General features: G+C 39.1%; 1 protein-coding gene across 4 annotated transcripts in view; it reads right to left on the reverse strand.

Annotated features, from left to right (window-relative positions):
- Positions 1 to 364: 364 nt before the first annotated feature.
- Positions 365 to 14,863, reverse strand: part of LOC132397961 (transcription factor Dp-1-like) — a 103,856-nt gene continuing 89,357 nt past the window's right edge. For all 4 annotated transcript variants that reach the window (XM_059976803.1, XM_059976805.1, XM_059976802.1 and 1 more), the window contains 3 exons: positions 13,273 to 13,439; positions 4,301 to 4,385; positions 365 to 3,234 (listed from right to left, as the gene is read on the reverse strand). In XM_059976803.1, coding sequence (XP_059832786.1) covers positions 3,051 to 3,234; positions 4,301 to 4,385; positions 13,273 to 13,439 — 436 coding nt within the window. In that variant the 3' untranslated portion in view covers positions 365 to 3,050. The remainder of the gene's footprint in view (positions 3,235 to 4,300; positions 4,386 to 13,272; positions 13,440 to 14,863) is intronic.

A 14,863-nucleotide genomic window follows, 5' to 3' on the forward strand; every position in this document is an offset into this window, starting at 1 on the left:
GCAAGTGTCAATTTCCTTCAGAATTAATTATTTACATTAGATCAAGGAGTAATGAAGAATCCAAAAAAGTATTCAAAACTCCCATCTGAAAATAAATAAAATAATGGGTCTGTAATTTAAATGAGCTTATTTCCATCAGAGCACAAAACTTAATAAAACAAATTAGAAGCCAAAAGGCATAGATGACCAACATGATGACAGCCATTGAACTCAAGACAACACGTGTATCCTTCCAAAAATTTACAAGTTACTATTTAAAATTAGCTTGGAAGTTGAATCCATGATAAATAAAACCAGAGTAGATAGCAATTTATGCACAACTGTTGAAATCTTTTCTTAAAAGAATTTCATTTCTCAACCAAAGTCAAATATAAGATTATGTTTTTATTTCAAGCTTATAAATTTTAATGATAGTCATGAAACTAAAAACAACATCCTTGTATGTAACAATGCAGACAGAATTATATGTTTGAATTACAGATTATACTGCAGCATTGAGTGATTAGGTTTTTGTCTCAACATTTACAATCTCTTCCCCAACCCTCATTTTGCTACCATAAACAAGTCTTTAGGACAGGGAAAAATTACCTGTAACTACATTGTTTGTAATGTAGGAAAAAAAAAGACGTTGTATCACTGAAGCACATTATTCAAACAAAATATACACCTTCGGGATTTCATAAATTTGTTTTTTTAAATACCGTATTTTTTATATTGCAGATTGCTTTGCTCCAGGTGTGTTTTTTTTTTAGAGACTTGTCAGTCTTAAATATTTCCTATTCCAGTTATTGCCTTCTCAATATACTCAAGATGGTCTACAAATAGACCTAGTGTTTATAGAAAATTCTGAGACCAAGTTTCTGTAAACGTACAAAAGTCCAAAAAAGCTGCTTCAGGAAATTCCCTTAAAATCAATTTAAGAATCACAATAAAGACTCAGTTTATTAGGTCTCTATTGGGCCACAGTTTCCATATTTCATTTGATCCAAATGTTCAAGCAAATCTGGGAGGCGCACACATGGGTTCACACACACACAAAGTTCCACTTAGGCCTTGAAATGTCAGCTATCTGATTTTAAATGGTGCTTAAAGGCTGACAAGGTTCAACTTTCATGTATACAATTAAGATAATGCGTGAAGAGTGAAGTGCATTTTGTATTGCTCCTAGTAGTAACAAAACATCTGGAAAAATACATCAACTGAAGGTTATGAAACAAACCTCAATGAATATAGAGATATTATACTCATACCTTTGAGAGAACAAAACTTGACAGGTAAAACAAGTTTTGATAATAAAACTAAATGTGAACATGCTTTTACTCAAAGCAAGTAGGGCAAAAACAATACCTCTGAGGGATTCTTCAAGACTTGATTCTATTTTCTTTGCTTTCAAAAAAAAATAACCAAGAAAATTCAAGCCAGATGCCGGATTTGCATGTCCCTATTTTCTCTTCAAAAAGGCTTCCTAAAACAACTAACTCAGAAATAGAATTGTTCCAAATACTCTCATTTTCAGACTTCTCATTACCAACATTCAACAGGAAGTATGTTTCCACTACGGAGAGGAAATACCAGATTTTCACAATGGAAATCGTAAGGAATTAGGAAGCAATTCAGCAAGCCATTACTTTAATTATAAAAACAGCTCAACTCAATAGCACCAATCAGGTCATTGACTTTACATTAGCCAAAATCAATTCAGAAAGTCAGCCTTCATCTTCAGCCAACCTAAACCAGAACTGCACCCAACTTTTATCCTTTACTGACCATGTTTCACCAGAAAGGAGTTGATTAGAAGAAAAAGCATTCCAATTCAGCTTGTAATTTATAGGAATTAGATTTGAAAAGCATTTCATGTTTTCTCCTTTCCCCCATAGCAACATGCAACACTGGAAAAAGTTACTCAATTGGAGAATCAATTGAGTGCATTGGTACTATAGCTGCTGCTGTGCTAGCAGGTTGCACTGTCAACAAATTCTACAGCCAGCAAACCAGAAAGAACACAAAGTAAAACATCTAACTTTTATGTCTGCTGCAGAAAACACAACATTTGTATAGCCACTGCACAAAAAGTTTTAAAATCTCACAGGCCATCAGGGAAGCTCTTTCAATTAAGAATGCATTTAATACAAAAAAAACTGTTGATTCCGCAACAGGCTTTGTTCAGCGTTTATTTGTAGGTGGTTACAAAGATAAGATGGGTAAAAAGATCTGCATCTGTTCAGTGAATACACCACTATACTTATGTCTGAAAGGTGAAGTCAAGCTTTAAAAGTACTTCATACATTACTGCTGCTCCAGGAATATACTAAATAGAACTATATAGTGCACTATTTATTTGACCTAGTACCAGAAATTCTAAAACCAATCACAGGATTGCTTTTTACAAACTTTTCTGGCAGCAGCAAAGAGCCTTTAAAGTACAAGTAACACTTCAATTTCGTCTCAGTACTAACAATTTTTTTAACCCTTTCTTATCTGCTCCAAATTTCATTCAACACATCAAACTGAAATGTTGGAACGTATTATTGACCCCATCCGCAACCACTTTCAATGCCATCTAGCGATCTAACAGAGGCAAACTTGTAGGAGGGGAGATAACCATCTCCATTTCTTCCTCCCTGTAATGGGACATAGTTGCTGTAAGGTGCTAAACCAGCAGCTCAGCTGAGAGAGAAAAAAAAACTACATGTAAACATCAGTACTAGGTAGCACATTTGAAGCCAGAGATGTTACTGAAATATTGCTCCAAAATGTGACTGAACACCTAGTAACTTTTATAGCTGCACTTGGTGCAGTAACAAGTCTCTTTTAGATCAGAGAAGCAAAAACTTCTTTTTTAAAATTTCAACTGTTGTTTTCGTTCAGAAAAGTATCTCTACAATTCTGTTTTCAATGTTTCTTATGCTTAAATTAGAAGAGAATAGAATTAAGTTAAAACCCCTTACAAGTCAAAATAACAATTCTTAAGGTCTCTGACTCAGTGACAGTTCTTTCCAGAGATGCTATTTTAAGCAAAAGATAGGAATGAATGGAGAATGATCATTAGTTCATTCATACTCCTCCTCATCATCATCCTCTTCATCATCATCATCTTCAATATAGGACATAGGAGTCTCCATTCTCAGATCAGAACTGTGTGTACCATTGAAACTTCCTTGTGCTTGACTCGTCACTAAGGCCACTTCGGTATCAGTTGGTAAGGCTACTATTGCATCACTGGCACCAAATGCTCTGAAAGTAAAACAGTTAATGTAAAAACAATCCAAAGCTTTTCAATAGGATTTGATCATTTTGCACACAGATTATAAATTTAAAGTAAGCAAAATTAAACACCAGATACTTGGCAGATGCTGGAAATCCCAAGAAACAAACATGCGTTAGCACATCCTCATTTAAGAGAGCATGTGCTAACATTGGAGAGGGTTCAGAGGAGGTTCACAAAAATGATTCCAGGAACGAAAGGGTTACGATATGAGCAGCAATTGAAGGCTCAGGGCCTGAACTCACTGGAATTTAGAAGAATGAGTTGGGATTTCATTGATACGTATCAAATGTTGAAAGACCTAGATAGAGTGGATGTGAAGAGGATGTTTCCTTTGGTGGGGAAGTCTAGGACCAGGTGGCAAAGCCTCAAAATAGTGGGACATCCGTTTAGAGAAGAGATCAGGAGGAATTTCTTCAGCCAGAGAGAGGCAAATCTGTGGAACTCAGACAGCTGTGGAGACCCTCTGGGTGGCTTTAAGGCAAAGGTTGATAGGTTCTTGATTAGTCAGGGCATGAAGGCAGGAGAATGGGGTTAAGAGGGAAATGGATCAGCCATGATAAAATGGCACAGCAGACTTGATGGGCTGATTGGCCTAATTCTGCTCCTATGTCTTATGGTCTAAAATGCAGTTGGAACTCAGCAAGCAGCATCTATGAAGAGGAATAAACAGTCAGCATTTCAGGAATAGATCCTTCATCAGGACTGGAAAGGAGGGGGAAGAAGCCAGAATAAAATTGTGGAGGGAAAGGGGAAGGAGTACAAGCTAGTAGGTGATATGTGAAACCAGGTGAGTGGTAAGTTAAGAGGGTGGGCAGGCAAAATTTTGGTAGGCTGTGTGGACAGGTGCTTGTACATCTATGCCAGTGAATATGCAAAATGAAGTTAACAGGAACAAACAATTGAAATGCACAAGAAAAAGTCTGTACACAAAGAAAGAATGAAAGGAAAGACAGGTATCAGCTCAGAAGCAAGTAAAGTGAAGACTAAATTGTTAAAGTTTAAATGATAAAAGCAACAGATCAGCAAACTTACCTGCTAGACTGGAAGCTTGACGAAGATGCAGATGCTGTCACTGAACTTGGGCCTGAGTTAACATTTTGCACTCCTTTAGCCATTTCTGCCAATGAAAATCAGGACCGTTAAATTTTTTTTTAAAAATTGTAAAGCAGTGCTAGGACACTAACTGCATATGGCAACACGATGTTTTAAAGATTTAAGGGAAAATAAAGACAAAATTCCAATTACATAGGAATAGTTGTTCTCCTAAAAATCTCACTAGGAATATACACTAACTGGAAAAGCAGAAATTTTCTAAGCAGCAGTAGTGTGTTATGAATTGTTTGGAAGTCTTATTCTAAAGCAATTTATAGCAAATCAAGGTTGTTTTCTTTCTACACTTTAATAAACCATCAACTACAACAACTCAAAATGAGACCAGCTAGAATTTAAATAAATTTAAATGACAAAAGATGTTCACAGCAAAATTATTTCCAGAAAAATATAAACTGGAATTAAAGCTAAAGTACACAGGAGGGACAGGAATATGAGAGCCTTGTTTAAGAGCCTTGGGTGAAGCTAAATCTGAAGAGAAAAGTATCCAATATTTGCATTGTAGATTACATACATTTTTAAATAATCTGATTTCTCCAATTCTCTGATTGTTTCAATTTCCATTTAAATAGAAAACATAGCTCCAATTTTGAGCATGGTATGCCCCTTCTGACAATGTCCCGTAAAAGTTCTCTATCAACAGCATAGCTGCCTGTTGGCATTTCAAACTTGGTTTCTGTTTGACCCCTCTTGCTAGGTCTGTAATTAATGCTTTTCATAGTAGCCCTGAATGGGTGGACTAGCTCGTACAAGCAACAGAAAATTTGGCCCAGTATCCAGATTCAGCAGGCTACCATTGCTGGTTCCTTCAACTAGTATTCAACTCCTATCACTGATCAATAAAAAATTTAAAAGGGATAAAGAAGATACACTATTAAACAAGGGAAATAATGTGCATACAAATTAAAGTGCATTTAATAATGGGACTATTCATGGTCTTTAGTCTAATGTGTAGATACCTTAAAAGGCTTTTCTAATTATAAGGTTACATACACCCTTCCTGGCTGTGCCTTGAGGTTAGAAGGCAGACACCCAGTGAGAAAACTGGACTGGACTGCAGTAAAGGCAGATCTCAAGTTTCATATTTACAAAATTTCTTCCTAATCCATTACTTTAATCATTCATCTTTCCTTTATTCCTCAGAATTTAAGCGAACAAGCTTGTGTTTGTCATAGTTGAACATACATTAGTTTTTAAACTGCAAAAAACTGAAAGAGAACAGTCCAGTAGAGTACACATTTCCTTCTCTGCAGTTCAGCAACTTACTTGATTCCTTATGGGCTATAACCAGCTACTTCTAGCACTTCCAGGTGTCGCACAATCACACTGGAATGAGGTAAATGCTTTCATTCTTTTGGGGGCGGGGGGTAGGAAGTGAACGCTGACCAGGACAACAGAACTTTTGCTAATTTTTTCCCCTCATGAAGTATCAAAGAATTTTAATGTTGATCTGTTCAGCATCTTACTTGAAAGATATCATGTACCCCCACCCTCCTTTCTTCAGTCATTTCTGCATATGATCACCTACAACACTTCTTCCTATTCCAATTCTCACTGTCCAACCATTATGGATGTTTGCTTCAACCATTTCACAGAAATATCCTTCCTTACAGCACAGCCTGTTGAGCTACTTTTTCGTAACTCCATGGTTCAATCCCGACCTCCAGTGCTCTCTGTGTGAGTTTGCACATTCACCCTTCAGTGATCTTGGGTTCAACTAGGTGCTTGGGTTCTCTCCCACATTCCAAAAATGTATACACTGGCGGGTTAATTGACTACTATAAAATGACTCTACTACATAGGTGAGTAGTAAAATCTAGGGAGAGTTGATTGGGAAAGTGGGGAGAATAAAATGGAGTTAGTGCTCGACCGCCACCACAGACTTGGTAGGTTGAAAGGCAGTTTCCAATCTGTATCCCTATGGCAATCAATGTTGTTTGAAAGTTGGATATGTATTTCAAATCACTGAGTGAAACGTGAACTCTCAGCTTTTGGCTTGAAAGAAAGGGCACCACTGAATTTTAAGTAGTTTGAAGAGCAGATACTTTATGGTAATAGCAGATTTTTATAAACTTGCAGAAGTCCAATATGATTGGCTAAGTTTATTAATTATTATATTTGAAAATACTTCAAATATTTCAAAAGGTATGGATAAGCCTGCAGTTAACCTAGAGTACATTAAACTGATGCTATCCTGAATCTCACCAACCATTTTGCCAATTACTCCTCGTACATTCATCTTTAAATGCATTACATAAAAGTAATTAAGTCTGGTTGCTCAAGTTCTGAATGGTAAATCCATGATAACCAGTTATAAAATCAGCTCCATTATGGCCCATAATTAGAATTAGTACTACATTACTAGACAGGAAACAAAATAAACATCATTCTACTTCAGATTAAAAATTAAAATAAAATTTCATATTTCAATTCACTGTTCTATATTTCAGTCGCTTCCAAGCGCCACATTCCAACCAGTAACTGTGCTGGCATGCTCTGAAGACTAAACAATGTTATAACTAGCCCTACCTTGATATTCCTCTTCAGCAAATAATGTACTGTTTCAATTTATGCTCACGTAATTATAGGATAAGTTAAGGAGTGGTTCATTGTCTCAACAAGGTATTAGATTACGTAATGATTTATAGATCTACACTGCAACTGTAAAATGCAGCAAGAAATAATGTCCAGAACTGCACCAAGACAATTTGCACAAAGTTTCTGATTTTAGTTATTTGCCAAAGGACACTTCTCTGATTTTTGACCTCTGGTGAATTTCAAGTTCCATTTACAATTTCTCAGCAAATAGAGTAACATTCCTGTGTGCAGCAAATCCCAACATCATTCAGGAATGGGCTGATAAGTGGAAAATAATATTCGACACTGGATGTTTAATTGTATTATGATCACCTCGACTCCACAGTCAATAAGTACCTTGAGGTTTTGAGAGGCAGGAGGTTAATAGAACTTTTTGGAAAAAGCATTTCTTATTGGCCAATTAAAAGGCACATAATAAAAGGAAAGCAGGCTCTAGCAGGGCAGCCACTGAGAGTGGACCAGTATTTAAGTGGTATGTTACGGCATGACTTTGGCAAGCAGAAGTACAGCTAAAGTTCCTCGAACGTCCTTTTCAGTCTTCAAGTTCAGATGGCAGTTAAGACAATGGTATGCTCCTCCTGCAAGAGATTGAGGAGACTTCCAGAGTTTTAAGGACTTCACCTAGAGGTGTATCCTGTTACAGCTGACTTACCACATGAAGGAGCTGGACACATTCAGGATCATTGAGGCTGAGGGTTTCACAGATCTGAATTTTAGCAAAGTGATCACATCTATATCATGCAGAAATTAGTTGGATGACCAGCAAAAAAGAAAAAAAAGAAAAAGCTGGCAGAGAGCCCAAGATACTCTTGTGGCCACTCCTCTTGAAAACATACTGTTATGTGGGGGGGGGGGAATGGGGGGGATGATCATTCAAGAGAAAGCAGAAAAGACTATAGTGATAGGGGATGAGGCATAAGGCAGACAGGAGACACTGTAGCTGAAAAAGGGACTCTGGAATGATGTGTTGCCTCCCTGTTGCTGGGGCCAAGATATCAAAGATAGACAAGATTATCCTGTGGCCATTCCCAGATGCAAGTGTGTGTCAGAGGCTGGGTAACCTTTAGGAAGTGACATATTTCCACCTTCTCACTCTCTCCTTTCCCTACCAAACCCCAAAAGATTTCCCACAATCTGCTAGCCTCAACCCTCAATTTCCCTGGATAAATGCAGCTTCAATAACTATTTAGCTCAACATTATCCAGGGTAAAGCAGTCATCTTAGGATTCTCTTACAGAATCGGCAATCTTTAGGACAAGGCCAATGGCAATAAGTACATAGGAACATTACCTGCAAGTTTCTCTCAAAATTACATTCTGTAAAACCTTGTGGAAATATTTTGTATAGCCTCTTGTCACTGAAAATTCTTAACAGCACTGACATTCACGAGCAGCACTGTACCAACTGAAGGTAGATAGGTCACAACTAGTTTCTCAATGGCAATGAGGAATGGAAAAATGCTAGCCAGATTTCAGATTCCAAATAATTCCTAGATTCCTCAAATCAAGTAAAACCAATTTAAAAAAATCATGGATTCTTCCTTCCAGCATTTAGAGGCAAGTGTAAGTCATTTTAAAAATCTGCAATCAGATTTGGGCATGGCATTTTGCTCTATTCCCAATTCCCACATATACTCAAGGAGTTGCAAACACTTCCTCCAATCTCTCAACTAGCATTTGACTGGGATGTGACATTTTGTTCAGCTAAATGTCAGCAGAGACATTATCTTTAGCTCTCTCGCACCATTCAGTACAGATAGTAACAATTTTCTTGGTTAACTCCTCATTACACCTACAAGTCATCCAAAAGGAAAAAAAAATTACAGGTATGTTTCCTCCACTTCAGGACTTGAGTTGATAAGACTGCTTACCCTGGAGCAAAGGAGGCAAGGGGTGACCTTATCTAAGTTTTATAAAACTGAGGAGCAAAGATAGGGTAGATTGTCACAGTTTTTTACCTCTGGGTACAGGAGGGCATAGATTTGAGGTGAGAAGGGCAAGATTTAAAAGGGATTAGAGGTACGTGACTTTCAGTGGCATATGGAATGAGCTGCTGGATTAGTGGTAGAGGCGAGTTCAGTTACAATATTTAAAAGACATTTCAACAGGTAAACAGGTAGGAAAGGTTTAGAGGGACATGTGCCAAATGTTCACAAAGGGGATGGCATGGACAAATTAGGCTGAAGCACCCACTTCTGAACTTCATAAATTTATACCCAACTCCATATCCAATTTAATCAAAAGTTTTCCATCTTAATCAACAACCCACAATCTAGATCAATGGTTCTCAACCTGGGATCCACCAACCCCCTTGCTTAATGGTATTGACCCATGGTCTAGGTGAAGAGTCTTGAGCCAGAATGTAAACCATCTATTTCAATCGACAGATGCTGTCTCTTCTGCTGAATTCCCCAGCATCTTGTTTTTTTTTTGTTACACAAGTTTCCAGCACCTGTAGTCTCTTTATTCTCCTTATAATCCATCTTATTTCATGCTTTCATTGTTTCAATTCTCCTGATCGGTCGCTAGTTTTCTACCCTCCACCAACCATGGAAAATATTTGTAGAGCATTACTCATTAAATCTTATCAACATCTATTGATTTGTCTGAAAATTTAAGCTTTTTGTCCCCTTCAAATCCTTCCTACGTGTAATCTCCCTTATTCCTTCATCCTTTTCCTGTCCTTATTCAACCATTAATGATTGCTTTGACCATACAATCACCATGCTGAAATGTTTTTCCTCACCTTAACTTCAATTCTTTGCTACTGCTCACTAACTTCTTCCATTTGTCCTCCTTCTCTAGCATGTCATCCCAATTCACTTACTGTACCTAATCAACAGAATTTGTAGAGTGGGGTTGTTCAGTACAATATCTAATCAACATAAACTATAAACATCGCTGCATGTTTAACTTTCTACCAAACAGCAACCAACCTCAAACTTTCAGCTTGGTATAACAATTGCTTTGCCTATGACCATAAGAAAACACAGAGGTGTAGATATAGCTCAGTCCATCACAAAAGTCAGCCTCCATTCCATTGACTGTCTATACCTCCTGCTGCCTGTGGAGAACTGCTAGCAACTGGTGCTGAGTCACAATTGTGGCTATGGGGTTAATGTTAGCTTCCTCTAGAATATTGGAATGAGTAAGTTCTTCCAGCTAACTCTCAGAATCTTTCGGAGGCATCTTTGATGGTAAGTTTCTAGGGATTTTGTGTGCCTGCTGTATGTTGTCGATGATGCCGTTCCATATAGCAAGGGGAGGACTACAGCTTTATAGACTAGAAGCTTAGTGTTGGTCTTGAAATCCTGATCTTCAAAAACCCTTTTCCTTGGCCTGGCAAAAGCTCCAGTTGTACAACCTATTCCGCGATTTATTTCAAGGTCAATGTTGGCTCTTGAAGAAAGAAGGCTGCCAAGATATAAGAAATGATCAGTGTTCTTCAGAGGGATGTTGTCAACTTCAATGGTTGAAGGTTTAGGAGCTTGTATACTCTGGCAAAGACATTTTGCACTGCAGATCCTCCTCAGAGTGAGCTACAATGACATCAATGTCATTGATGGAAGTAGTTGACACCTTGCTCTTTGCCTTGAACATGTTAAGGCAAAAGAACTCGCCATCTGTGGTACAGCAATTCTGAACTCCTTGTGGGAGGTCTTGGCCTGTGAGATCAAGAATGGTTGTAATGAAAACAGCAAATAGAGTTGGGGCAATGAAGCACCCTTGTTTGACCCGTCTCAACCTTAAAGGTGCTGTTTCAGAGCTGCTATTGCTGATGACTGCTGCACTCATCATTGTGTAAGAGCTGCATGATCTTGAGGTGTTTCTCCATGCACCCGATTTTGGGCATTACCTGCAGAACGGCAGGACGATTTACAGAATCAATGCTTTTGTAAGGTCTATGAAGGCCACACAAAGTGGAAGATTTTGTTCCAGGGCTTTCTCCTGCAATTGACGTACTGTAAAAATCATGTCAGATGTTCCTCTGGCTGGACAGAAGCCACAATCTCAGTTAAGAGATCTTCTGCCAGAGATAAAAGCCGGTCACATAAAATTCGGGTGAGTACCTTTCTTGTTGTAGAAAGGAGGGAGATGCCTCTATAATTACTAATTGTGTGACTCTAATATAGATAAAAGGAAGGAGACCATTTGGACTATCATAAACGTGCTGCCTTCCAATAGAGTGATTTGTTACACCCTCAGACTCATTCTCCCTTTTTTTCCTTGTCCCCCTGCAATTTATTCTCTTTATATGCCCATGAAATCTGATTCTTTCTTGTCGATTAGTAACATTAATGGGTATTTACAGTAGGCAATTAACTTCAAGACACTTGTGGACATGGGGAAAATCAAAACACCCAAAAAAAATCCCATCCAGTTGCAGAGAAAATATGTAAGTTCCACGGGCACAGTAGCCATGATAGAGACTGATCACTGAAACACTGAGCTGAGGAAGTAGCACCATCCATTCTGCCTTAAAAAGTTCAAATTAAGTTTCTTTCCCAAATATTGGCAGTAACATTGCACCTCTTGCATAAATCATACAAGATAGCAAAGCAACAAACAAAAATAAATCCTCTATTGAGCTAAAAAACGAGAAAAATCTGCAGATGCTGGAAATCTAAGCAACACACACACAAAATGCTGGAGGAACTCAGCAAGCATTGAGGAAAACAGTAGTCGTTGTTTTGAGCTGAAACCCTTCAGCAGGCCTGGAGAAAAAGATTTAAAATGTGGGGGAAAGGGGTGAAAGAAACACAAGGTGATAGGTGAAACTTGGAGGGGGAAGGATGAAGTAAAGAGCTGGAAAGTTGGTTGGTGAGAGACAGAAGGTCATGGAAGAAAGAAGAGGGGAGGAGCACCAGTGGAAGGTGACGGCCAGGCAAGGAGATAAGGTGAAAGAGGGAAAAGGGGATGGGAAATGGTGAAAGGGGGGGACATTACTGGAAGAAATCGATGTTCATGCCTTCATGTTGGAGGCTACCCAAACAGCATGTAAGGCGTTATTGTGTGGCCTAATCATGACAGAGCAGGAGGCCAAGGATGGATATATTGGAATGGATTGAACTGGATCCCACCACCAAACACATCCACCCCCCCACTTTTTGCTTTCCACAGGGATCACTCCCTATGCAACTCCCTTGCCCATTTGATCCCCCCCCCCCCACTGATCTCCCTCCTGGTACTTATCCTTGCTACATCTGCCCCTATAACTCCTCCCTCACTACCACTCAGGGTCCTAAACAGCCTTTCCAGGTGAGGCAACACTTCACCTGAGTGCCTGTTGGGGTGATATACTGTGTTCAGCACTCCTGGTATGGCCTCCTGTACATCAGTGAGATCTGACGTAGATTGGGAGACCACGTTGCTGAGCACCTACATTCCATCATACCAGAAAAGGCTGGATCTCCCAGTGGCCACCCATTTTAATTCCACTATCCATTCCCATATATCCCATCCATGGTCTTCTCCACCATTGTGATGAGGCCACACCTAGGTTGGAACGACAACACCTTATATTCCATATGGGTAGCCTCCAACCTGATGGAATAAACATCAATTTCTCAAACTTCCAGTGATGCCCCCAACCTCCCTCCTTCACCTTTTCCCTATCTCACCTTCTCATTGCCCACCCACTGCCTCCCTGTAGTGCTCTTCCCCACCCTCTTCTCTCTTCCATAGCCTTCTGTCTCTTTCACCAATCAACTTCTCAGCTCTTTACTTCATCCTCTCCCTACAGGTTTCACCTATCACAGGTTTTGCCTCCCCCCACATTTTAAATCTACTCCTTAGTTTTTTCTCCTCCAGTCCTGCTGAAGAGTTTTGGCCTGAAACATCGACTGTACTCTTTTCCTAGATGCTGCCTGGCCTACTGAATTTCCCCAGCATTTTGTGTGTGTTGCCTCTGTTGAGCTACATGCTGCGTCCGTATGTACAAAATGTCCACACTTTACAAGATTACCCACATCTATTGCCTATTACATATAGTTCTAGGACTTGGGGTACAAGGCCCTTACGCAACGTTATTAAAGTTTTAACTCTTCCACTTCTTCTGGAGAAATGGTTGTGTATTTACCCACAAAAGTCACCACACTTCAAAGCAATTTATAGTGATTGTCCTGAGATTAAAAGGCAATTTAAGAAATACTAAATTAAACATATCAAAAATATCTTGTACATAGTTGCCAGCTGTAAATGGATAAAATATATTACTGTAACTATTTGCCAACTTGGTACTCAATCAATATGAATGACATGTACAAATCTCTACACTTCCCTCTCACTATATTTTACCTATTACATATGGTTCCAGGACTTGGGGTACTAAGCTCTTAGCCATCTTCAGTTCATCAGCAGAACAGCCACCAGACTCCAATCCAAAAGCCATTCGCATTCTTTTAAGAATTTCAATGTCGTCATGGATTTCAAATGTATTATCAAAGTTAAAAAAATATTCAAACCTGTGAAACAAAGACAAACATTCTAAATTAATCTCTTTTTTTTGGAAATCTGAAGTATTTCAAGACAGGATACATCCAGATCAGCTTTTCAAATATTCCCAGGAGAACACCCCACTCCCAAAAACCTCTGAAACCAAACAAGCAGTAGGTGGTCTACAAATCAGGAGCATCACATTGAAATTCTTAGGTCAAATGTTAAAATAATTTCTCTCCCCCCCCTCCATTACTACATTGTGACAACAGAATATCATGTAACCTTCATAAAGTTTCTTGCAGTGCCTAGCAACAAATCTATTGATACACCCTATCCTCGTTATACATGTCTTCAGACAATATGGATTCACAGTTATGCGAGGAGCACTGCTTTCCCGTCAATACAAGTCATGTGCGCACGTCTCACAGTCTCAATCCCCCCCCCCCCTCCCCCAAGTCCCACATTGGTTTTGGCAAGGTGTAGATGTGCGATCTTGCGCTCTTAAACTTTTGGAGGTTTTACCTACGGTGCAGTGATTTTGTGCTTGAAATATTTAACTATGCCTCCTAGCGTCCGATGTCATGTCCTGGGCCATCAGCCGAGCAGCAGAGAACCACTTTAACACTTGAAAAAAAGTTGGAAATTATAAACAGCACGGCATCAGGTGAAGGTAACACAGCTCTGGGGTGCTACTGCCGGGAACAGAATCTTGCCTTTAAAGTTCTTTTGTTGCTTGACAATGCCCCAGCCCATCCTAAACATTTGGACAGCAGTCATCCTAACATAACAGTGCGTTTCCTGCAGCCTAACACAACATCGCTGATTCAACTACATTCAAGGCGTATTCTTTTTAAAAAGCGAACTATCTCTCAGTTGCTGCAAGAAACAAACGATTTTGAAAATCCTGGGAGTTTACCAATGGTGAGGGTATGGTGGAAGTCAAAACACTTGGCACAAATGGCGATTGACATGAACCCAAGTTTAGAATAGAGTCAGCATTTCAGTCGTTCCCTGCTGTCAAGCCTTCTTCCCTACAAGCGAATTTATGCTGAAAAACAAAATGCTGCCAAGCAAGCAACCCTCACCACTTTCTTCAAACCAGTGTTGTCATCTGCTGCCGGCAGTTCTAAGAGTTCTTTGCTGTGCTTGATATGATCCTGATGACCACAACCATCCATCTTATTCATGTAAAGCCTCTCGACACCACAACATCCACTCATCTCCCGGAGCGAACTCACCTGCCACTGTTGGTGAGTACTGTACACCCTAGTATGTTAACTTTCTATGATTTATTACACTGAATATTACCTTAAATTGATGAAATATAATACAAATATTGCCTTGTGGTACTGCTTTGTATGGCATTGGTATGAAAATGTGAATAAATTACAGATAAAACATATTTAGGAAGCCCTCCGGAACACATCCCTATTTTCTCCATTTAAATAAT

Source organism: Hypanus sabinus, chromosome 8 (genome assembly GCF_030144855.1).
Source record: "Hypanus sabinus isolate sHypSab1 chromosome 8, sHypSab1.hap1, whole genome shotgun sequence".
Classification (NCBI taxonomy): domain Eukaryota; kingdom Metazoa; phylum Chordata; class Chondrichthyes; order Myliobatiformes; family Dasyatidae; genus Hypanus; species Hypanus sabinus.